Source organism: Belonocnema kinseyi, chromosome 3, assembly GCF_010883055.1.
Source record: "Belonocnema kinseyi isolate 2016_QV_RU_SX_M_011 chromosome 3, B_treatae_v1, whole genome shotgun sequence".
Taxonomy (NCBI): Eukaryota; Metazoa; Arthropoda; class Insecta; order Hymenoptera; family Cynipidae; genus Belonocnema; species Belonocnema kinseyi.
The window spans coordinates 34,671,643-34,697,110 of record NC_046659.1 but is presented as its reverse complement, the minus strand read 5'-3'; the positions used below and the strand labels follow the sequence as shown (position 1 = coordinate 34,697,110).

General features: G+C 33.0%; 1 protein-coding gene across 1 annotated transcript in view; it reads left to right on the top strand.

Moving 5' to 3' along the window:
• Positions 1-3,891: 3,891 nt before the first annotated feature.
• LOC117169770 (homeobox protein Nkx-6.2-like) overlaps positions 3,892-25,468 on the top strand; it is a 301,198-nt gene continuing 279,621 nt past the window's right edge. The window contains exon 1 of the mRNA XM_033356278.1: positions 3,892-4,546. Within this exon, the coding sequence (XP_033212169.1) occupies positions 3,892-4,546 (655 nt within the window). The remainder of the gene's footprint in view (positions 4,547-25,468) is intronic.

Here is a 25,468-nt window from a genome sequence, read left to right as displayed (position 1 = left end):
TAAGACGTAAATTTTAATCGAGTTTTCATACATTCTTGCAGCCGCCGTCATTTTTGCTGGATTTGTAATAAGTGTATAGAAATTCATACGCAAAATAAAGCTAATCTATCCTTTAAGCGATATTATAGTTCATACATCTTATGCAGGTCTCTTCTTGTTATAAATTTAAACGAGCGTCCGCTTAACTCTGTCTAATCTCCATGTCTAGTACTGCGCCAGCACTGGTGCAGCACTGACATCCAGTACCGAACATAGTTATCATCCCAAGGTCCGCCAGTACTGGTGGTCAGTATTGCGCCGACACTGCCAGTGCTGGCGGAGTACTGCGCCACTAGTCAATTTCGCATTGAGTTATTATTTAATTTTTAATATTTGAAATTTGTAAAAAATTGAACATTAAAAACTTACACATTAAATTTATATAAAATCTATTAAATTAAATTAGGTTAGAATTTAAAAATAAAGTCAAAATCAAAGTCCAATTTTTTTTCTTCGCCTGTATTTCAATACATCAATTATTAAATATATTCTTCTTTTATTTAGTAACTTAATAGGTATTATTAATTGAGAGGAATGGATAGTCTATATATTTGAATATTTTCTTCAGTCATATAAGATTAATTCAAACTTACAAATTTTAAATTTTTTACGGGGGATTTGCCTTTAAACTTCAGCGCCGAATATCCCATGTAGAAATAACCCCGTTTGACCCGACCAGAAGAAGGTTTCTGGCTAGAATCTGACCGGGTCAAACGAGGATATTATTTTGTTAATTTCCCAGCCGGGATGTGACCGAGTTCCCACCGGAACCCAGTCGGGCAAAAAATGGTGCATAATAGAAGTATCATAACCTTAAAAACATCTTAAGAAATATTCACAAACGACTGCCGTAAGTGGGTCGTTTGTAAATATCTGACAGGCGAAAGCCCATTTTTTGTGTTTTAGGTGTTTTTTTTTATCAATCACGAAAGAAAAATTAAACCAATTTTAATTATATGGTTTCTCACTTTTGGTTCTGCTGCTCCCAGACTTGCCGTAACTGCGAAATCGTTGACCAACTTCTTTTTTCTTTTCAAACATAGTTTCCCAGTGAAATTATACTTCTTTTTTTGTGTGATACGATTTTTGCTTATTTTTAATGTATTTATATATTATCTTGAATAAGCAAAAAACGTAATAAGAAGAGAAATAACTTTTTCCGAAAGAGGTTTTGAATTACGTTATCATGCTTGCAGGTAATAACGATTCGGCGACTTCCAGAGTCTCTAATGCTAAAAACGCCGTAAAACGTCGGTGGACGCCAGGTTATCCGTTAAGAAATTTGTTAAATTTCACAAGCATTATTAATATTCTTCAACGTTAATGTTAAATCAATTTTCTCAATCAGTTTCATAGGTTAGGATTTCACGTGAAACCCCTGAAATTTATTTTATCTCTTGTAAAAAAAACCTATGCAAACTAAGTTACGCTTAAGGTAAATTTGTTATGCAATTTAACTTTGATTTCTCACAATGCAATTTCTTACGGAAACTTAAGCATCATAACCTATACTTTAGTACTTAAATTGAATCAATGTTTGTATTTAATATATTTATTATTATGAATGCAGTTCTTAAATTGAAATTCTAACATCTTTTTACGGGTGGAAATAAGTGCTGACAAAGATTCTTATCTCTGCCAGTTGGTAGAATATGTTCGCTGTGGTAAAAATGCTCCAGTAAAATGTGATCGAGAAGCCCAGTCAAAAACTGATCGGATTCCAACCGGGTTACCCTATTTGTATCCGGGATCCGATCGGGTAACACGGCCGGAAGCCGACTGGGTACACCCGACCGCGATCCGACCAGCGCAGCGTGACGAAACCAACCAGAATCCGACCGGGCAGCCTGACCAGATTCCGGATCAGGCCGGAATCCGGCCCGAACCCGGTCATAATTTCTACACGGGATGTTTACATTAATTCATTTAATAAAATTTTACATTGCTTTGCGTTATTTTACACTGCAAAAAAAGATTACTTTTACCAAGTGATTTTTACTTGGCTGAAGTAAGTGAAACTCCTGTTTACTTTCAAAGAAATACTTATTTGTGGCAAATAAATATAAGCACTTTGATAGAAAAAATTCTTTATTTCAGACAAAGAAATTTTAATAGGATCAAGTTAACAATGTTTGATTCAAAATTACGATCTATTGTTTGCAGAGAATATTTCTCTGAATGAATGATATATTAATTGAAGACAAAAAATAGATATTTTAAACTAAATGAATGACTGATATTGTTCCAAATGCATGTGTCATGAATAGGAATGAATATTTCTTTGAAATAAGGAAATGTGAATTGATGGAAAGAAATATATTTTTAAGTCAAGCAAATATTTTATAGGCTCAAAAAATTAATACGCAACATCAAATTTTTAAATATTTGAAACAAACAAATACTCCACTAATTAAAAAAATATATTTTTTGGCCTAAACATTGCGCGTGTGTAATAAAATAGTTCGTACTTCAATTGTAGTACATATTTAGTTGAATGAACAACTGGATTCTTTCAGCTTAAATTATAATTACATTGTTATTATTGTACATATTCAATTGATGGAAATCAAGAAAATATGTCCAAAGAATTCATTCCTTTAGATCAACAAAAGATTGTGCCTGGATTAAATAAAAATGACTACTGCTGAAGAATATTTTCTTGACGCAAAGAAAGAGGAATCAAGTAAATTTATTTACTTGATTCAAAAGATTCTTTATTTCAGTGTATGATGTACTGGTATGAAAATAATACAATCCTTATATCAATTACTACATTTTAGAATTTTCACTTTTGGATTTGAAGTTTTACATAACTCTTTTATAATATTTATAATTCTGTTTTATATTAAATTCTAAAATAATTGTAAACTTTATCTAATTCCAGTAATGTCTTTTATTTACCGAACTAATGGGGTAAATTTTCATTAAAAAATTTTCTCCGTGCATATAAACCAATACAGTGAAACTTGAGACAGAGAGAGCAGGGAACAAACAAGTCCAGCCGGCAATGGTAGGCCAACTATTCAGCCAGCCAGGCATCCAGTGAGCGATCGGACCGGCGAGCTCTTGTTTTATTCAGTCGGGATCATAAATTACGAGTTTAAACACACAATGAAAGACGCTTAACAAGAAGCTAACGCGAGATTGAGAGGCCACGCCCTGAGCACGCTTCGCTTCCGGTGTAGCAAATCCCGCCGACCAATCTCGCGCGAGTCCCGCCCTCAGACTATCATCCGTCCTACGACCAATAGACCAATCCTCATCCCCCAAACGAGCTACCCCGGCCAGCACACCCACCTATCCTGTGATTTCCGCCAGGCACGAGCGCGAGGATGAGGCGAGAACTCGATTCCACGACTGGAGGAGAGTGGGTCCTCACCACGGTTCCGAAAGTCACACATTGCCAGTCAACAGACTATCCGTTACTCGTCGCTTCTCCGCGTTGTGTGTTGTGTCTTCAGTGTGAATAGTGTGGACAGTGCGAAAAGTGTGGACCTTACTCGAAACATAGAGTGATGACTTCCATAGCGTACAGTTACTCAGTTTCAATCAAATTCCTTCGACCAGGATAAGTCATATAAACTGTTTATATCCAACTGTTGTGATCTGTTCCATGCAAACACTTTTCTTCAAACTGTCGTTCAAGTTTTGCAATTTCACTGTTGTCACCTCTTGCAGAGGACACTCATTTGCATTTCCTCTCAAGCTGTATCACTGCAAACTTTGATCAATAGCAAAAGTGAAGTTACTTCATGCCCGTAATTAAATGCTAGTTTTTCTTGGCTAATCAGCCCTGAGGTGAGTGCATTTTTCGCGATATTCCGCAAATTTTCGAATTATGAGTGGTGCGAGATGGTGTGCTCCTTGACTACCGACAGGAGCTTCTGTGATCGAGGCGAAGTGGATTTGCATTCAAGAACCAGCGCGGTTAGTGACGCGGATATCAACGAGAACATGTCCTCGCTGAGCGATGCCCATAGGCGAAATAGCCACCTGGATGGGGACCACAGTTCCTCGCCGGGTTCTTCTTTGGGTTCATGTTCACCTCCACCTACTTCAAGTCATTCACCACCACCGCCAAGACCACCTTGGTTGCACGACTTCCATGCCGCTGCTTCACCCCATGTCCTCCAATTTCTGAACCTCAGTGCCGCCGGGGGTGGAATGTTGGGCAGCCAACCGTTGGCAGCCCTCCACTCCATGGCAGAGAGAAGTCATCACCAGCAACAGCAACATGCCGGGATTCAATTGTCTGGAGTTTCAGCACAGTTGCAAACCCAATCCCAGGGTCAGACTTCTCCAACGGGAAGCGGGAAGCACAGTCCGGCTACTTCGATTACGTCCGTCGGCAGCAATCCGCACGGCATCGATACTATTCTCTCAAGACCAGTGGCTACTCACCATCAAGTCCCTGTTTCCTCGTCGCATGGACTACCGGCGACCCCTCATTCCCAACATTTGACAACACCCCGGTATGCGATGCATACTGGGTTTACAGCTTCTACGGGTTTGTACCACTTGTCTCATTCATTTATTTTACTGAAATCCGCGTTAAAATAATTAGGCTACCTATAGCGACGATCTAAACATTTTCTGCTACAACTAGGATTTTTCTGTGAAGACTGATGACACCAATTCTGCCGTGATATTTAAGAAAGCAGTATCTACGAAAAATCGAAAATGAGGCTTTTATATCGTTGGAATCGTAAAAAAAGATACATCCGTTTATGAAAATTGTTTTTTTTTTTAAATTGTTAATAAGATTAAAGATAATTTTTTAATGATTATTGCAAAAAGCCGCATCTATTAATTCTGGAGAGTCGTGTTAGGTAAGAAAATAGTATCTACATAAAATTTTCCGTAACTGCAAGAATTGTAACACGGAGGCTCGAATACGGCACCCAAAATTATGCAAGAAAGCAGTATCTTTCAGATACTGTGTTTTTGCCTAACACCGACCGAGTCTCGGAGGACGTGATGTTACGCAAGAAAGCAGTCCAAAGGTACTGCTTTCTTGAAATTGTGGGACCTCAGCAAACGCAGTATCTACAAATAAAATGATTACAAATTGCAAAATGAACGCAAATAATTATAAAAATTCTGAAAAGGAAGCAATATATTTACTTGGCTCAGTTGTTGATGCTGAAGAAAGGTACAAAAAAATTTTTTTTTTTATTTGAAAAGAATTTTTTGCAAAGAAATTTTCGACTTTTTGAAATAATTTGTATTTGTTTATATTTCAAAATATGTCAATACTTGTAATTATTATTTATATAATATTATTAAAATGTAAATTTAACATTATTTCGAGCATGTGTTTGTATCGATTTATTAATTATTGGGCGCAAATTCAAATTTTTCGCAGATACTGCTTTCTTGCGAATAGCAAGACTGCTTTCCGAGGGCCGGCGTTTGCAAGAAAGCTGTTTCTACAGGTGCGCCGTTTTTGCGTAATTTCGGTTCACATTTTTGGCAGTATCTGCATTTTTTATAACAAATTAACCATTTATTTTAAAAAATTTCAGAAATGAGAAGATTACCTATAAATTAGCCCAGAACGACAAAAAAAAGTTTCAAAAGTAATTTAAATCAGCGGTCTACACGAATAATGATTTGAGCAGTTTTCTTCGATTATCACTGTTTGCTGTTTTTGTAGATACTGTTTTCTTAAGTATGAAGGCAGAATTGTCCACAGGAAACGAGGTTCACTGGTAGCTTTTCAAATGTTTAGAAACTTGATTAATTTTCTTGGTTTACTGTTTTTCTTTTCTTATGCATCTTAGTATTTTTTGAGGTTTCAGACATTTAGCTGGCTGCTTGCGTTCAGAAAAATTTGGAACGAAATCTATACATAGTGTCCAAATGCCTGGTTTATTCAGACATTCAAAAGAATAATCAGCTATTCATTTACAGGCCTGACACGTTTTAATTACTTACGAGAAGCTACCCTTAGAGTATCAAAAAAAATTAGATGGCTATTTAAGATTTTTGTTTCATGTTTGTGTTCCTCTAATCAAAAAAATATACTTTTACAAAATAATGAAAATAATTATTTCATGTCGAACATTTAGAAAGTCTTTTAATTGAAGTTTATGTTTCTAGACTGTCTAGTCTGTAAGATCAGATCTGGCCCATGTCTGGCGCTAGTCTGACCTTATCTAGACCAAATTCAAGCAGCGAATGTTTTTGACATGTTTCAAAAAAGTTCACAGGGTGTTTGAAATGATAGATGATCTTAACACCTTAACAGTCTGGTCTGGCCTACGTTGTGCGCTGATCAGCTAGCCAAGAGCAAACAAAATCTTAGCTCGATCACTAATTTTTTTTTAGATATTTCAAAAAAGTTAAAGGGTATCTGTACCGAAAATTTTGTAACTAAAGATATGTATAGTGAAACATGTTTTTTTTCAAAGTCACTAAAAAAATAAAGTTTATTACGAAGCAATTGGAATTTATTGCTTGGTCCTTCCCGGGCAGAAATCTCGATCTCGCCCTGATCGGGGCCAGATCAGTCCAGATCGGGTCCTGATCAGGAATCCTGGTCGGAACCAGATGGCGGATGAACCACACGCCCAGATCGGGGCCAGGTCAAGACACCCGAACGGTGGGCTATTAGTGTCCGATCGGTACCCGATCAGTCTCATTATAATCCATTCGTGAATTTTACGAATGGAGATTTATTATAAGTAAACTCGAAACTATCGAATGTTCTTCTCCTTTTGAAGGCCACCTTATTATTTGGAATTTCCAATTAAACTATTTTGAGTTAAAATTAAAGTACTACAGGCACGAAAAGAAGAAGTTTCAGACTACAAAATTTAATTATACTTTTGAGAAACGTAAGATTATTGTAGATGGTACTAGTTTCGAGCAAAAGGTTTGTTTTTTATGAAAAAATGGACGATAACCAGAAATGTTTTAATTGACAATTTTAATTTCTTGAAAAAATTTTGTCTTAAAATTCTTAAAAAATTAGAACAAGTTTTTTCGCAAAAATATTCCCTACAACTTGACATTTTCGAATCATTATAAAAAAAATCATCGGGAAATAACCTATGATCGACAACAGCAATTTGGTGATTGTGAATTTTCTTTTTTTAAAGCTCCTTCGGCTTGAACGAAAACATTCTCATCACGTATCTCGTGCTTCGCACTCGATTTCATTCCTGCAATTTTACATCAGTCCCATAAATGTATATTAATATCATTCATAACTTACATTGGTATTAAACAGACGTAGTTTCATTGTCCCGTTTAAAAAGATGCGATTTCTTTGAAAGAAAATGTGTTAAATATTTTAATGCAACTTTTGTCGTTTTTGGATAAACTGAATTTGTTCATTTCCAATGTTTTTTTATGATTTAAACTTTACACATAAGGTCTACTGAGCAGCAGACATGCATACATACAAAAGACAGATAGACATACAGATAGAAACATTCATAAAAAGCTCTTTTTCGGATTCAGGGAGTTTCAAAACGTGGACCTTTTGACAAAAACTAGGGGGCTCAAATTTTATACAAATCTAATACCTTCTCTGATGAGAATGTAAAAATTTTTTATTTTTCATGAATAACTTTGTGATAGTTCTGTTTTTAGTTTAAATCATAATAAATAGCATCAAAAACATAGAAATTTAAATTTTTTGAAACGCCACACACGAGACGAAAAAGAAATTAAAAGACAAAAGTTGTGATAAGAATGTGCTCACGCAGCTGGCACATTTTTTTACTGTTAATGACGTTTTTCATTATTAAAGCGAAAAATACGCATCCTATCAAAAAGTGATTCATAACTATATTGTAGATCTTTTTCAAATGCACAATTTTTGTATATTCCTCTTTTACCGTATTTTGCACAGTTTGGCCGAAAAATGTAATATTGGGATTTTTCATTATTTTGTATGCTGTCCAAATTTCAATTTTTAATTTTTCAAGAAAATTCAAAGAGTTGTTATAATAATCTTGTAGGGCATTCAAAAAGCAACATGTTTCTTTTATTGACTTTTTTTCATGTCGTGCGTTATTTGGCTTAAAATGTTGATTTTCCTGTGTTTTTTTTTAATTTTGTAAATGCTATAACTCTGGTAATTTATGATTTTTTTTTAAAAAGTCATCAGGGTAAATTGTTCGAATTTTTGAATACTATGACTAACCGTACAGAGAATTTGTGAATTTTGAAAAGAGTGGTCTTAAAAATATTCAAAATGTGCCCTCTTTTTGAATTTCCATCCAAAATGGCTGGCTAACGAACTTGACATTCAGTTTAGGACACTAAACGAGTGTACCAAAGGGCAATGTAATATATTAATTTTTTCAACAGGTATCGTGTTCACAGGCAGACTGTAAATGTAATTTAAATGTAATGTAAATTAACTTTGTTTAGTATTTTAAACTTCGCGCGAAACCAATTACATGCTGTATGTGACGCATGCGCAGTTTAGTAACTAGTTCCTCTTGGAATCCCTACACAATTGGCATTTTGTATTTTGATTGTACTACTTTATTTGTCCTTAATGTATTTCTGTAATGAATTTATCATTAATACAGAATCAAAGTTTCAATAAAATAATCGATTACATCACATACCTTATTCTCATAATCTTAAAACATTACAATTTTGTGCATGCTGCAATCCATTTCTTGTGAAGAGATTTGATAATTTTAACTACATTTAATCACGAAACCTTGAGTTCTTAAATAATAATTTAAAACAAAAGAACTTGATAAATTTTATCATATAATAATAATTACCTGAAAAATTAATTATTAATTTATTTGAGGTTAGGTTTCAATGAGCCCGCAGAGTGTAATTACTTTAATATTCCTCGCACAGGTTTCGAGGTAAACTGGCTGGTGTTTGGTGCCTCCGAACACCTGGCTTACTCGCCTTATGCATTTTTAATCATTGATAGAATATTATGAACGACTAGTATGCACAAAAATTTCACTGCACTATCAGAAAACATCAAGCAGCTATAGTTCTGCGAGCGCATGTACACTGAACAAATTTTTTAGGTATATTATCTAGATTTCTTGCTATCCCAGCTAGAAAGTATCACTGGATTTCATCTTCCTGAATAGTTAGCTGTATTGAACAGATTTTCTTGGAGGCAAAATATAGGTGCAGTATCTAGAAAATTTAGCTGTAATATCTATATTTCTATTTCTAAACAAGTATAGGTGTCACACGTAACCTGGTTCAGCTAGATATTCTAGGTGAAAAATATAGCTAAACTTGACAGCCTATCTAGCTACGTTTTCTGGCTGAAGTGCCTATAATTATTTGTAGCTAATAGGCTGATATATCTTTAGGCATGATGACGCAAAAATATATCAACCATATATATAAATACTTAAATCTTTTAATGTATTAGATACATACATGACTTAATTATTAAAAATCTTAAATTGAAAACAGTTAGTTATAATCAATACATATCAATATGTACACTAGGGCGTATCGAAAAAGAGTTGCAAACGAAGATTTTTTGAGGTTATACGCGCACTGATAAAAGAATACTCACTTTCCTTTCAGCTAATAAAAAATCTCTTATTTCTATAATCGGTTCCATCACTGTCGTTGAATTACTGTATATATTATTCATTTTTTAAATCTCACAAGCCACACGACACGAGGCACGAGCTTCTTGTACTTACGGAAATGTCGGGTGTTAGTGTTGTGCGAACTAATGCAAGGTGGTACATTTTTTAAATGCATTTCAATTTATAGGCCTAAAAATGATGCTCCAATTATTTTAGGTTAGAATTTTTAGCTGTAAGAGTAAACTAACTGTAGGAAATATGCTGTTTGATCGTGACTGCTAGAATGTTTAGCAAATAATGATAGAATTATCTCCCACATTTTCTGTCCGTAGAAGACAGACGGTTTATATATCTTAGCTATCTAGTTTGCAGTTCTGCCTAAACTTTTTTGCACATTCAGCTATATCTCCCCAGCAATATATTTCTGGCTACAACAGCTATACCATTTTTTCAGTGTAGATGGCGTTTCAGTAGGAACTCGGCCTGGCCCGGTCGGGCCCAGGTATGAGCCACAGAGTTCTACTGATCGGGGCCAGATCGGCATTACGTTTGCAACCGGGCGATTTCTACACGGGTTGGCGTGCAGACCTCTTGCTAAATGACGCCACAACTTAAAGTACCAGTAATGTGTTGAATCTGACCTCTCTGACACACAGCTGGTATTTTGTCGATCAACTGTCGCAAACTGTCAGCCAGCCAAAAACTAGCGGATGACCAGCCCATAGCTAGCAGCTGACCAGAAAGTCTGGCCTGGGGCTAGCCAGAAAAAATTTTACACTTTTGGTCAGGCCCAGGACCGAACGCCTGGTTAGCGCCAACACTGAAAACCAGAAGTTATATTCTCTAAATTTCTCAACAAGTGCGTTCAGAATTCAAATGACACATGTTAAATGATAAATTTAGCCATTTGCTGCAAAATTTTAATTTACTACAAAAGTAACAACCACAAAAGTAACAACCACAAAAGTAACAATTTGAAAAAGTAATATTGACTTAGTCACAAATTATAGTTAAGACAAATCTGAGTGAACATAATTATGCAAAAATAATAATTATTATGCTCATTATGATCATAATTATTATAAACATTAATCATAAATTCATAATTTAATTATTTAATAATTATATAGATTTTGTATTTAATAATTATTAACTAATACATACATATTTATTTATAATTGATAATTATTAATATTATTAAAATAATTTTAATAAAGCAAATTATAAAATAAAAGTCAACATTCGAAACCTGCTCGATAATATATTTATCTTGCGCTTGGCGCTCGATTTTTAAGCTTGCCTGGGTAATCTTTCAACTTACAATCACTGTTACAAATGTTTCCAATTTTAATATACATTTAATATACATTCTTATATTAACCCATGTGGAAATAACCCGGGCTAGCTCTGGTATAACAAGTTTTGTGGTCGGGAGCTGGCCGGGCTATATGTTTGCTTTTTAATAGCCTAGCCGTGTGCTAGTCGGAGACTCGCTAGGCAAAATTTATGTCAAAACCCCATTTGGGGGTTGACTGGGCTCTGATCGGGCAAATATTATGACCGAATGCTCAGGCGTATATAGGCCCTACTATGACGCTTCAAGTGGAAGTATTTTCCCTACTTTGCGGCTGTTTATTCTACTAGCTCCTGCGTAGCGACTCCTAAAGATATTTTTATTCTTTTTTGCTTCTGCATAAGCTTCAGCCCCTACATTGAAGGTCTTTCCTCTACATTCTTGAGTTTTACTTATGTCTCCTTTAAAGCTCCATATTCTTCGTAGAATTTTTAAATTTTCTTTTAACGCTCTTAAATTTTAACGCACGAAATATGTGGCGTCGTTGCCTCGACGCCTGTGCCCTCGTAACAGACACTGTGTTGTTTTCTCTAAAATTCCATCATCACAGTTCGTGAAAGAAACAGTTAAATTGGTTTTAAATAATAAATATTAAAGTGAAAACATCGAAATGGGTTCAACAGGAAAGAAGTTTGCCCTAATCTGGTGGCAGCAAGCAAAACGAGAAATGCAAAACAGCGCTAAGATTTTAAAGATAGTTATAAAGAACACAGACCCAACCCCCCCCCCCCCCCCCCCCCCCCTCCAAGTATCAAACAGCCGAGAAGAAACCTCGAAAGAAAAAAGTAAGAAAGATACATATCTTTTGTATTGAGTTTTTTCTGTACCACAAAAAATAACTCCAAATTAGTTTCCGCAGATTCTGAAGAAATATATTTTCCTTTTACGCAATTTTCTTTTGAATTGAATAATCATGAAATTAAATGATTTTAGTTTAAAAAGTTTTAAAAATAGGGCAATTCAAGCTTCTGAAATTCTGAAAATTTAAAATTGTTCTTAAAGAACAAAATTATAATTTTACCTTCAAGCTAATTAGCCGAATTGTTATAAAATCAAAGAATGAATTCAATTATACTAAACAAACTTTCAAACTATATAATAATTTAAAATGGGAACTATTAAAAATGAAAAAAATCTAGTCCAGAAGTTTGAAACTTAAAGAATTCGAATTTTATTTAAAACTGACAAAATTTATATTTACCAAAAACTGTAATATTAAAACTTTTTTTAACCAAAACCTTTAAAATTTCAATTATTTATGTTCAATTCAAATTACGTGAAAACTAATAATTTTTAAATTGCTAATTGAACTTTCCCAAATTCAACCAATTTTTTTCGAATTTTAAAAACATGAAAAAAGTATAATTTGCTTTCAAAAACAACATATTTCCCTCTCGAGAAATTCTGCGATTTCAAGTGTAGGTCCCTGCTGATTTCAAATGGATTCGGTCAGCGATGATTGTTTTTCGTACGTTATTCTCCAAAAAACCGATGTTGGTTACAGTAGACTTGTAACCACTCTTAATAAGATCACCTATGGTTATAAATATATACCAAAGATTTGGATGGAACATTTACTTAAAATAATAAATTGCTTCTTCAAAATGTCATATTTTTAAACTAATTTATTTCTATATGCCGAGGGTTCGATCACTCCAATATTCCTGATACATTTACTAAATATTCCCATGCACGTATTCTTTCAATATTGTTGGTATTCTTTCTAATCTCAGATATTTTTGATATTTCAAAATATTCCGAAATATTCACAAACCCGTGCAGAAATCGCCCGATTTCAAACGTAATACCGATCTGGTCCTGATCGGCATAACTCTGTGGCCCATACCTGGGCCCGACCCGGCCAGATCGATTTCCTACTGAAACGCCATCTTTATGCGCTCGCAGAACTAGTGCTGCTTGATGTTTCCTGATAGTGCAGTGAATTTCGTATACATATTACTCGTTTATAATATTCTACCAATGATTAAAAATGCATAAGGCGAGTAAGCCACGTGTTCGGAGGCACCAAACACGAGCCAGTATACCTCGAAACCTGCACGAGGAAGATGAGAGTAAGTAATTACACTCTGCGGGCTCATTGCAGCCTAACCCCAAATAAATTAATAATTCATTAATTTTTTCAGGTAATTATTATTACAATTATTATTATATGATAAAATTTATCAAGTTATTTTGTTTTCAATTATTATTTAAGAACTCAAGGTTTTTCGCTTTAATGTAGAGTTAGAATTATCAAATCTATTGACACGAAATGGATTGCAGTATGCACAAAATTGTAATGTTTTTAGATTTTGAAAATAAAATATGTGATATAATCGATTCTGTTATTGAAACGTTGATTCTGTATTAATAATAAATTCATTACAGAAATAAATTAAGTACCAATTTTCATATCATGAATTTCAGAATCATGCAGTACAATCAAAATGCAAAATGCCAATTGTGTAGGGATTCCAACAAGAGCTAGCTACTCAACTGCGCATGCGCCGCATGCGGCATGTAATTGGTTTCGCGCGAAGTTTAAAATTATAAACAAAGTTATTTTTCTTTTTTTATTATAAAAAATGGCATTTCAGCTTATAAAAACGTCCCTTAGGTCGAAATTAATAATTAATGATAAAAATTCATTAAGTGCATATTCGGTGAATAATATTTAAAACAACCAGAATTATTTAATTAAAATTTTTCATTTTTGTTTAAAAGTTGTTTGGTCTATATTTCTTCTTCACAGACTTGAAAAAATAAAACAATCCAATAAATGATAGCTTAATTTTTTTACCGATGATTTTCTTTGCAAACATTCGAAAATGTCAAGTTGTATGGAATCTTTTTGCGGAACCTCTTCTTTTCGTGCCTTTAATAGTTTAATTTTAACTTGAAATAACTTAATTGGAAATTCAAAATATTAAGGTGGCCTTCGAAAGGAGAGGACCATTCGATAGTGCCGAGTTTACTTATAATAAATCTCCATTCGTGAAATTCACGAATGGATTATAATGAGACTGATCTTGTACCGATCGGATGTCCTTACTTGGCCCCGTTCTGGGCGTGTGTTTCATTCGCGATCTGGCACCTACCAGGATTCCCGATCTGGACTGGTCTAGACCCGATCGGAGCCAAATTTAGATTTCTGCACGGGAATATTCTGACATATTCTTCAATTTCCCCTTGCGCTCTACACGTTTTTAAAAATTCCAAATTACTCAAACTGATTATAAAAAATTTCAAGAAGTTTCAAAAAAGTTGTTGTATTATTGTGTGAATTTAAAAATATTTAAGAAGAATTCCAAAAAGTACAAGAATTTTAAAGAGATTTTAAGGCCTTCAAAATACTCTTATGAGTTTAAGAGATTTTTAGTCATTTTGAGAGATTTTCTGGCATTTCAATCGATTTAATATAGTTTACATTTTTAATAATTTTTCAAAAATCAAAAGACACTTCGGTAGAATTTAAATGAGTTTTAAGATTTTGAGTTCATACTAAAATATGAGTAATGCTCTTGAATTGTTTAAAGTCTGTTAAATCTTTTTAAATCTTCGGAAATTCGTGGAAATCCTTTAAAATCTATTAAATTTCTAAAAAATATAATTATTAAATTCTTTTCAATCTTTCAAATATCTTGAAATATTTTTTATTAAGTTTAAATCTTGATTAAGAAAAAAAATAGACAATAATAATTTGTGCAATATTTCTACAATTTAAAATATTAGTACATATATTATTATAAGCGTAACAATATCTTTTACAGAATTGGTCACAAAAATTTGCAGATGGCCTTGCACAGCTGTAGTTTATATTTCAGATTGTGTTTCGCTTAGCTCAAACTAGGCTAGCCGAGAGGCTTTAGCCGTTAGGAATGCGAAACTTATAGGGTTCGAACCCCCGCGGCGAATAAAAACTTTCATAGCGTGCGATTATAAATACTGTAGTGATTGTGTAATAGCACGTGCGGAAATCTCGATGTGGCCCCGATCGGAGCCAGAATAGTCCAGATCGGATCTCGATCAGGAATCCTGGTCGGGGCCATATCGCGGATGAAACATACGCCCAGATCGGGGCCAGGTCGGGATACCCGATCGGGAAACCCGATCAGTGCCCTCTCGGTGTCCGATTGGTACACGATCAGTCTCATTATAATCCATTCGTGAATTTCACAAATGGAAATTAAATATAAATAAACTCGAAACTAATAAATGGTCCTCTCCTTTCGAAGGTCACCTTAATATTTTGATTTTCCAATTAAGTTATTTTAAGTGAAAATTAAAGTTCTACAGGCACGAAAAGAAGAGGTTACAGACTACAAAATCTAATGATACCTTTGAGAAACGTAAGATTATTGCAGATGGTATCAGTTTCGAGGAAAAGGTTTCTTTTTTTATGAAAAAAATGGTTGATAACCAGAAATATTTTTAATGAAAATTTTAATTTCTTGAAAATAAATTTTGTCTATAAAACTTCTTAATAAATTAGAAAAAAATTTTCGAAAAAAGATCCCCTATAACTTGACATTTTCGAATCCTTCCAAAGAAAATCATCGGGAAATAACTTATGATTTACGGTTTATTAACATTTTACTGTAAATAAATTCAATTTTCTGTCGATTGAATTACTTCTTGAAAAATTCGACAAGGTAGTTGTAGATAATATTTTTGCCAAAAAATTGAGCTATCATTTATTACATCGTTTTATTTTTTCAAGTTTGTTAAGAAAAAATATAGATCAAACATCTTTTAAATAAAAATTCAAAATTTAAACCTTGCGCGAAACCAATTAAATGCCGAATGCGACGCATGCGCAGTTGAGTAACTGGCTCTTGTTGAAATCCCTATACCATTTTCATGTTATGAAAATTTGTCCTGAATATATTTCTATAATGAATTTATCATGAATACAGAATTAAAGTTTCAATGACATAATCGATTGTATCACATATTTTATCCTCATAATCTAAAAACATTACAATTATGTACATACAGCAATCCATTTCTTGTCAATAGATTTGATAATTCTAACTGTACATTAAATCAAAAAACCTTGAGTTCTTAAATAATAATTGAAAACAAAAGAACTTGATAAATTCCATCATATAATAATATTCATCTCATCTAATGGTAAATATACTAATTCTACCTAAAACAATTGAATTAATTATTAAATTATTTGAGGTTATATTTCAATGAGGTCGCAGAGTAATTACTTACTCTCATCTTCCTCGCACAGGTTTCGAGGTATACTGGCTGGTATTTGGTTCCTCCGAACACCTGGCTTACTCGCGTTGTGCATTTTCAATCATTGCTAGGATATTATAAACGACTAGTATCATGGGCGGATTAAGACCTTTCGGGGCCCGGAGCTAAAATAACGTTGGGGCCCCTTTAAGGCGGCTGGACTTAACATTTTATTTTCATTTAAAATTAGTTCATGATAAAAAAATTCAAAAATTTAATTGAAAAAATTTTACTAAAATTTTTTTAGGACTTTATTATTTTTGTTTATAAGCGGGTTATTTTACTGTATATTATATGTTTTTCTTGGGGAGAAGGGGGCCCCCACTAGCGTGGGGCCCGGTGCTTCAGCACCACCAAGCCCTCCCCATGATCCGGCACTGACTAGTATGTATACAAATTTTACTGCAACAATCAGGAAACATCAAGCAACACTAGTTCTGCGAGCGTATGGAGATGGCGTTTCAGTAGGAAATCGGTCTGGCTTGGTTGGGTCCAGGTATTAGTTCTATAAAATTTAATGGATAGTTTTTTCCGTTTGCAAAATAACTTGAAACATTACGTACATGTCAGTATGTCTTTTTCTTGCTCCATTTTGTTAATTTTTCGTCAAATAATTTTATTCTGTACAGGAAGGTAGAGTGTGGAGCGTTATATTAGAAACAAAAACCAATCATTTATTTTGACGCCCCAAATGGAAGATTTGGAAATTTGTGCCCATAAGAACGCCAAAGTAGGGACAAAAATCGTATTAAGAAATGGATGTGTATATAAACTTCGAATCATGATAAATGTATAGTAAAAATTTTCAAGTAGAGATTATAATAAAACTATAAATTAATTATGGCAAAAACATTATACAGGTAATAAATTTATAATTGTTTGAACTTCTGTAAACGAATAATAATATATTTTAAATAATATAATACCTAATATACAAAAAAAAGGCAAATGACAAAATCCTCGAAACAGCGAGTTTTTTGGCGTGATTTTAAAATTACCTGATGCAAATTTCCAAATTTCGGAAAAATATATGATTTTAATAAATATATTTCTTTCAGTACCATTCATTAAGTACAAAGTTCCGAAATTTACATTATGATAATTTATTATCCTGTCGGAAATCTCGCAGTTTCGAGACTTTCGAGATTTTTGTTCACATTGGTCGTCTGCTCTTTATCACTTTTAATAAAATATAAGAATGTGTCTTATACTAAAATGTGATGTGTTTCTTTTAAACCCAACAACATTTGCATTTCAAAGCCTCGTCCACTTATATAATTTGAATAAATAAATAAAAAGTTGTTTAAAAGTTAATCGAATCACCACGAATGCTTCTCGAAGCACTAAGAGGTGCCTGAGATATTATGAATACCTGAGTTATTTTGCTTTGCAAAAGGATATACAATAATTGGTACAAAAATTTCCTTTCCATGAGGAAGTAGCCCTGGTTAGCCCTAGTACAGCAAGGTTGCTCGTCGGGGACTGACCAGGCTGTGTTTGTTTTTTTAAGAGCCTAGCCGTGCGCTGGTCGGAGACTGGCTAGCCAAAATTTATGTCAAAATCCCAGCCGGGGGCTCACTGGGCTCTGATCGGACAAATTTTATGATCAAATGCTCAGACGGTAGCTGTTTTATACCGCATGGATGTTCCACGCGTGGAAATATAATGGGTGAATATCTTTTTGACACCACAAATCTAGAGGTTTCACGAGCTCAGACTTACAAGCAATGCATTTTGTGACAAAACTTCGATGACTCTTTTTTGAAATTCGAACTGTTTTTTTTTTTTTTAAGAAAAAAATTCTAAGTTCCACCTTTATGAAAAATTGCAAAAGTTGAGAAAAAAATGTACATTTTATATCAATCTCAAACGTCATAAAATAATATAAAATACCTAAAAACCAAACCTTACACGAAATTAGAAAAAAAATTATTATTAAGAAATTTTTAACATTCACGATTAAATTTCTGAACTCCGTCGTTAAAAATGTGTAATGTTCATAAAAAAATTATATTTCCGGTCATTGTAAAAAGTTGTAAAATAGTCTACAATGGGAAAAAACAAAATATCACGCACAGAAAAATTGTAATCGATCAAAATTATTTATTTAAAATGTATTTTATTGATATTCCTGTTAAAAGTTCTTGTATTTTATATTTGCATAACGCCGCAAAATAATGAATAATTCGAAAAAGAGAACTTAAAATTAGGTACTTTAACATAGTTAATGTTGTCTGTGTGCTGGGCGTGTGGAATTTCATGTATTAATATGCTTCAATTCTACAGTAAAAAGGAATCAAATTGACTCCCTAATTTAGTGACTAATGCTCTTCATACAGAATTGAAACCCGAATCATTTAAATCTAGTAAAGCACCAATTGATCTTGTTCGGGCTACGGTCGGGCTCACCAATGCAGCTCCCGGCCATGCTGCATTGCCGGACGCTGGCCAGCGGAGCGTGAGGATGCAGGTCGGATTCCGACCAGAAACCCCGGCTACAGCCTGACTTAAAGTCGGGCTCTCCGGCCAGCTCTCAGCTTAAAGCCGGGCTCACCGACCGTAGAATGGCCAGTCACCGACTTAAAATCTCCACTCGGGTTATTTATTTAACAATATTCATTATTTTGGTATAGAATATACAATACTTTTCGTAGATTGTTGTTTAAATTGCTATTTCCTGTCAGAAATTTCATTTAAAATAACGATCATTTCAATAAAAATTTATGAAAATATTTACGAATCTATCTCAATAATTCTTTCATCTTTTAAGAGGGTATACGCAAGTAAGTTTTTGCCGAAATTTAAATTTTATTTTCTAATGTATTATTGTTTTAATTTGAAAATTGATTTTTTGTTTTTGCTATTCATTTCTTTAATCTCAAATGAAATTATTTAATTTCAAAAATAAAATTATAACAATTTAATGTTTCAACCGAAACTTTATTATGTGCCGTAGAATTTGTAATTATTTATTTATATTACACGTGAAATTGCCTTTAAAAAATTTCCATTATATGGATTTCATTTTTTTTTTCGTAGAATCGAACGGTGTATTTAGTTTTTTTGGAATATCTCACAAATTTGTAAAAATTATTTAAACAATTGAAGCACATCATTTTTCAAGCAAAGTCATCCCTTGTTCACAAGATATTTTTTCGAAAAAATTATATTTTTGTCAAATATTTGAACAAAAATTGTTTGAACAATGTATTTAATTTGTTATGCAAAGTGAGTCTCACAACAAGTTGTCTAATTCGCAGCCCTCAAAATTTAGATGACGTGAAAAATTGTATTTACTCCCTGCCTTATTCTGAGATAATAAGTTCTTGTTTCTCACAACAATTTTGAAATAATAGAAAAGTTGTTTAACTATTGCTGCTTAAACGAACGGTTGCAGACTTAAAACATTTTTAGCGATAACAGCTATTCATACTCTATTTCTGTTCGGAATAAATTAGCATATCGTTAATATTACATGAAAAAAGCTGGATTTAAACAGATTATATTTTTAAGTTCGCATTTCTGTACACAAAATATTGATAAAAATATTGAAATAAAATATAAGAATGTGCTTTAGAATAAGATTTCTTTGTTTTCATTTCAAAAGCATTTACATAAAAGCCATTTTAAAATTTAAAATTTAAATAAATCAATCAAAAGTTCTTTCAGAAGTTATTCGAATCATCCTCACTACAATATTTCTTTAAGAACTGATTACTGAAAGGTCGGTGATAACGAATATCTGAGTTATTGTTACAAAAAAATGCACAACAATTCTTTTTGCAACATTCTTACTGATTGGAAAAATTATTATTTTTATATAAAATCTAAAATACTTCTCATTCATTTTTGTTACAAAATTGATGTTCCTCTTCAGAAATTCCATTTGAAATAATCATTCTTCAATAACAATTTATAAAACGTATTTTTTAATCTATAATTATTTTCTTTTGCTATAATTATTTTTTTTGTTATAGCTCAATAATTGAAAAATATAATTTTCTCAAGTAAAACCATCCATTGGTCCAAAAATAAATTTCTGTAAAAAATTATATTTGAAAACTATTTAAATAAAATTTTTTCAAACAGTGTATTTGATTTTCTACGCCAAGTCACCCTTTTATCCAGTTGTGTAGCTCGCAGCCTTTACCCAGATTTTTGTCATGCGCCCATGCTGTTTTCAGTCGTAGCACGATGCCAAGATTTTTTATCTGGTGTGCGAAAAATATAGGTAGTGATTGTGTGTGTTTATGTGTTAAAATAAATATATAAATGATACGCAATAATATTAAAAAATTTTAAATAATGTTTTATTTTTTATTTGTTTAAAATGTGTCTCATCCCAGTCTATGAACCCTTCCTTGACTGTGTTAGAAATTTTAATGTCGAATTGTTAAACGTGCCACAAATTTGTCGGTAGCTCTTTTGTTGATACAGTCTATGAGTGCTTCACAGACTTGTCTATAGATGCTTTGTTTTTTGTTGCCTGAGAGAGCTTCATTGACTATATTATACGCAATATAAGACATCTTAGAGTTTTTCAAGCATTAGTTGCTTTTGTACCCATCCTAAAATCGCAGACTCGGCCTAGGAAAATTTCCATCTATTTTCTTCCGTGTAGTAATAAAGCCTGGCTTAAGATAGAACTAAACGCTTAATATGACCAGGGTCTTTTTGTTTTATACAAAATTCATCAAATCTGAAACCTTTTTTATTATTTATCAAAAAACGAGGTGCGTAAACATGATTTGATACTCGCCAACAGTGCACTTTGATCAAATATTACTTGAGCACGAGAGCCTGGCGGTTCTACGTCATTGCACTCAATTGTAACAACATAAACACTTGATAAAAAATTGAAAACAAATATAAATGCGTGTCAAATATCTCGTTACTATTATATAAATATGTATACAGTTTTAACTAGTTTTCATCTAGAATGTCAGGTTAAAAACACACTGATAGCCGAGTGCCAAGTGGGAAAGCATATGGACGTTGAAAATTTAAAAAAACAACTGAAACCGCTATCCACCATGTTCTTTTCATGCACTTCACTGTCCACTCATGTTTAAAATAATGGCAAGCAATTTAAACTGATCATAAACGTATTCGCAGTGAGTGTGAACCAACTTTACCCTAAAAAAGACATTAGGGTAGAACAGAATCAAAAGTGCCGTGGGGAAAAAGTACCACATACGATAACGCAAACAAAAATAATATGTTACTCTATCCGATTTTTCCCCCCGGTCGGTCGACTCACCATGAACTCCTAATAGTCGGTGGCAGCCGCTAATAGATGTTTCTGAGACCATTATTAAGGTTAAGTTGTTTTTTGTGCAGGGAGTAGTTCTATCGCCACCGTTCCCTTTTAGTACCAACACTTATTCATACACGGAGAAAAATGAAAGGTCATTGAAGGGTAAACTACAGGACAACCCCTGAAAATCGCTAAAGCTACTATCTCTAGAAGGTTCAAATAGGAGGTTCAAATTCATTATCTCAGAATGTCAACTTAATCATCCTACATTTTCTATATTCGGTTTTCTTACCATGTGGAAATTGCCAATAGTTTGCCCAATTACAAGTTTGGTCCCAACCTAGAGAATCATTTTACGGCTACAACGGGATTTTTAAGTTTAAACCAACTCTGTTTCACATTTTTGGATTGCAACGCTATAAACTCGGCTGTGCATCTGTCTTCAGTCGGGCTCCATCTTGAACCTCTTGAACACAAGTAGGTGACAAGTAGGTTAATTTGAAGTTATTGTAAGGAGTGTTTTTATGGACCAAGATTTTTCTATTTTGGGTACAGCTGGCGCCATGACAAAATTTCCACATCAATTTTTCTATTTATTCTGATTTCTCGCTTATAACACTGCGAAAAATGGATTACACGAAGTGGATATTACAAGTTGAGAATAATACCCCGTAACGAAAAATATTATATCGCGTATAATCTATCATATTTTCCTAATATATGAAGATATTACCAAACATAATCTCGAGATGTTAAATTCTTATAATCTTCAGATATTCATTCTTAACATCTGGAGATTATTAAATATGCAGGCGTGCGCGCGTATCCATTTTTTCTCTGCGTCCTGCTCTGCGTGTTCTGTGTTTCGCAAATTATTTGTATATTATTCAGGAAATAATACAAAGTCTCACCGAAAATTAAACGACTAGAACAAGTGTATATTTAGAAAAATCAATAAACTTCAAGAGTAGACGTTAACTTTCGGTTTGCCCAGAGCCTAGACACTTCGGTAAATAAAATAACCTAAAAATCATTGACCAGATTTTTTTGCGTTTGAAAATCAAAAAGAACACTGAATAAAGCATGGTGCAAACGTTACTTACGTAATTGTTTAAAAATGTTGAGTTACTTATTCCCGTTTTAATTTTAATTTGTTTTCCCCGCCACACACACAACACTAATAAGTCTTTTAGATTTATTGAACGCTGGGAATTTTAATATTTTAGGACGGTAGATTTAATACCTTGGATCATAGTTCGTCATATCCTGGATATTATATTTTAGAATATTGGATTATTGATTTTAATATTTTGGATTATAGGTTCTAATATCTTAGATTTTAGGCTTTAATATATTTAGATTATAAATTAAAAAATCTTCTGTTTCAATTTATAATCCAAGATTTTATCCGGTTTTATCTATTCTTTGATATCTCTGTATATTTTAGTTCGTATAATCTGGATCGCTGTCCTATAGTTAATAGTCCAAGATTATACCTGATAACATATTTTTAATGACTGAGTATAATCCATTTTTCTCAGTGAAGAGACTGGAAATTATAAAATGAAGTGCAACCTATAAAACCTGAAAATTTATATGAAATACATAATGTCTTGAAACATTTTTTATTCTTTGTGGATAGCGAGGTATATGAGAAATTATTTCAGAAAACAATATACCAAATCTCCCCGAGTCGAAATATGAGTTCACTATTGATTCTCCATAGTGCTAAACAAATTCTCTTTCAATTCTCTTCAGGCTTAGACGTTCTCCGTTGATTCTCTATAGTGCAAAATACGTTCTCTGTTGGTGCTAGTCAGTCCTCGACGTGCTCGTTTTATGCTCTTATGTCTTATTTAGTTCTTTGTTCATTCTCTTTAATCTCTTTGAAATTTTCATAGGTTTTTCTGAGTTCTTATTTGAACTTCTATTATTCTCTACCAGTATTTAAAGCCCTCCTTTTAATCCTCTTATGTTCGCCTTAAAATTTTTATAGTATTTTATAAATAACATCTCTATATATAGTCTCTTGAATATTTTTAAACACTATTAATTCCAAAGTAAAAATATCACAAATGTACAGTCCTTTTCTGGCTTTCCGCTTTTTTACGAAATTTGAAAGTTATGTACAGTACGCGCGCGCATACCACGGGTCGATTCGAAAATCGATGATCGTTCAGCAGCAGACGACCAACATACAGTGTTTGTTGTACGTGGAAGCAGGTACTACGTGTTTCGTGAATTCGTTATACAATCTAGTTAAAAAAGTGTTTTAAAAATAAATGATTGAAGTGTGTTTCTCATTATGGGTCGCAAAAAGTATGTTCTCATATGGTGGATCAACAGTTCCTATAAAGATGTTCTGGAATTGTCTACTTTTCCAGCAAAAGACAGGTTTGTGAACGCCATTTCTACATTGATATGGGTGGATCACAAAACGGGACTGAAAACGAAGGGAGAAGCGAAAATTCTTGAAATATCAGGTACGTACGCATTATCTATAAAAATATTTCTTTTCTTTTTGTAAGTATTTACTAGCACATCAGCAGGGCTAAACGCTAGGACGAATCTTGTCCATTCGTTTGGCATGGCTAGTGCGCCATTTTGAGACCACAGACGCGCTGGAATGCACAGGAGTCATCCTAAACTAAAAAATTGATTTATTTAGTTTTAAATCACTTGAAACTCACTCCTTAAATTGATAAAGTGAGAAAAATTTTCCATATCAAATATTTTAATGAAATAAGACTTGTTGAATTGACATTTAGACCAGTCCTATTGGCTTCTTTTGATTCTCCTCTAAATTTACGTTCGGACGTATCGGGGCTTTTCTTTAGAGCGTATCACATATGATACAATTTTCTAGAAATTCTGAAAAATGATTAAAATTTTAGTTAAGTGTGTACATTACGTACATTTCTGCAAATGTTAAAGAAGGCTATTAAGCGAACTTCAGAAAAAAAATTAAGGTTGAAATTGTTTACATAACAGTAGTTATTTAAAGGTTTATTTTTTCCTTTCTCTTTTGAGAAAACTTACAATTTTTATTTAATCCTATTCATCGAGGCCTTATTTCAATCTTGGAAGGATTCTCTACAATTTTAATTGGGTGCTGTTAATTAAAATTTAAACTAAGATTCTTTATAACAATAATAACTATAAGATTTTTCAATTAATTTTTAAACATAAGGATGAGCTAAACCTTTAAATAACTACCGTTAAAAAACAATTTTAACCTAAATTATTTTTTCTGAAGTGTACTTAAAAGCCCCCATCAAGATTTGCAGAAATTAATAATATATCTTTTTTTATTGATTTTATAAATCATTTTAAAGAGAGGAAACTTTTGAGATTGATTTTACGTAGCGTATATCCTTAAGGATATTTTTTAAATGCAATGTGTTTTGATGCAGGCAAGAAGGTGTTTCTCAAGTACAAACAGATGGCCATGGATGAGGAGTCGGAGGAAACCAGCAGTGACACGGAACAGAGGACTGTGTTCGAAAAAACAACTGAGAATGTTGGGACTACAACCAATGACGAAACTGAAAAAGATTGTAGGGTCACGGGCATTTTGGAGGCTGCTCCATTTACAAATCCTGATTTCTTATTAGGATATTGAAAATCAGTTTGACTAATCGGAAACTGTAAGTTTAGGATCAAGCAGTGGTTCTTGGTTTCCTCAACAGGACATTTCGTACATTCCGAGAAAATTGCAGGATTCGGAGAGAATAGATTGGGCTGAATGCTTACAAAAACTTTAACTTTAACTTCTTTTATTCGTGAGAAATATTTCTTTTATCAATAGAACTATTATTATTATTATAATTATTATTATACCTATATACTATGATATTAGAACAATACCTTTTATTTGTGAGAACTATTTGCGTTTATTTAAAAACTGCATTTTTTACAAGGCATAAATAATAAAAAAAAACTTTTGGAAGAAAATAATTTTATGTTCATTAAAATATTATAAAAACCTTCTTATTTCCACATTTAAAAATACTTTTGGGCGCT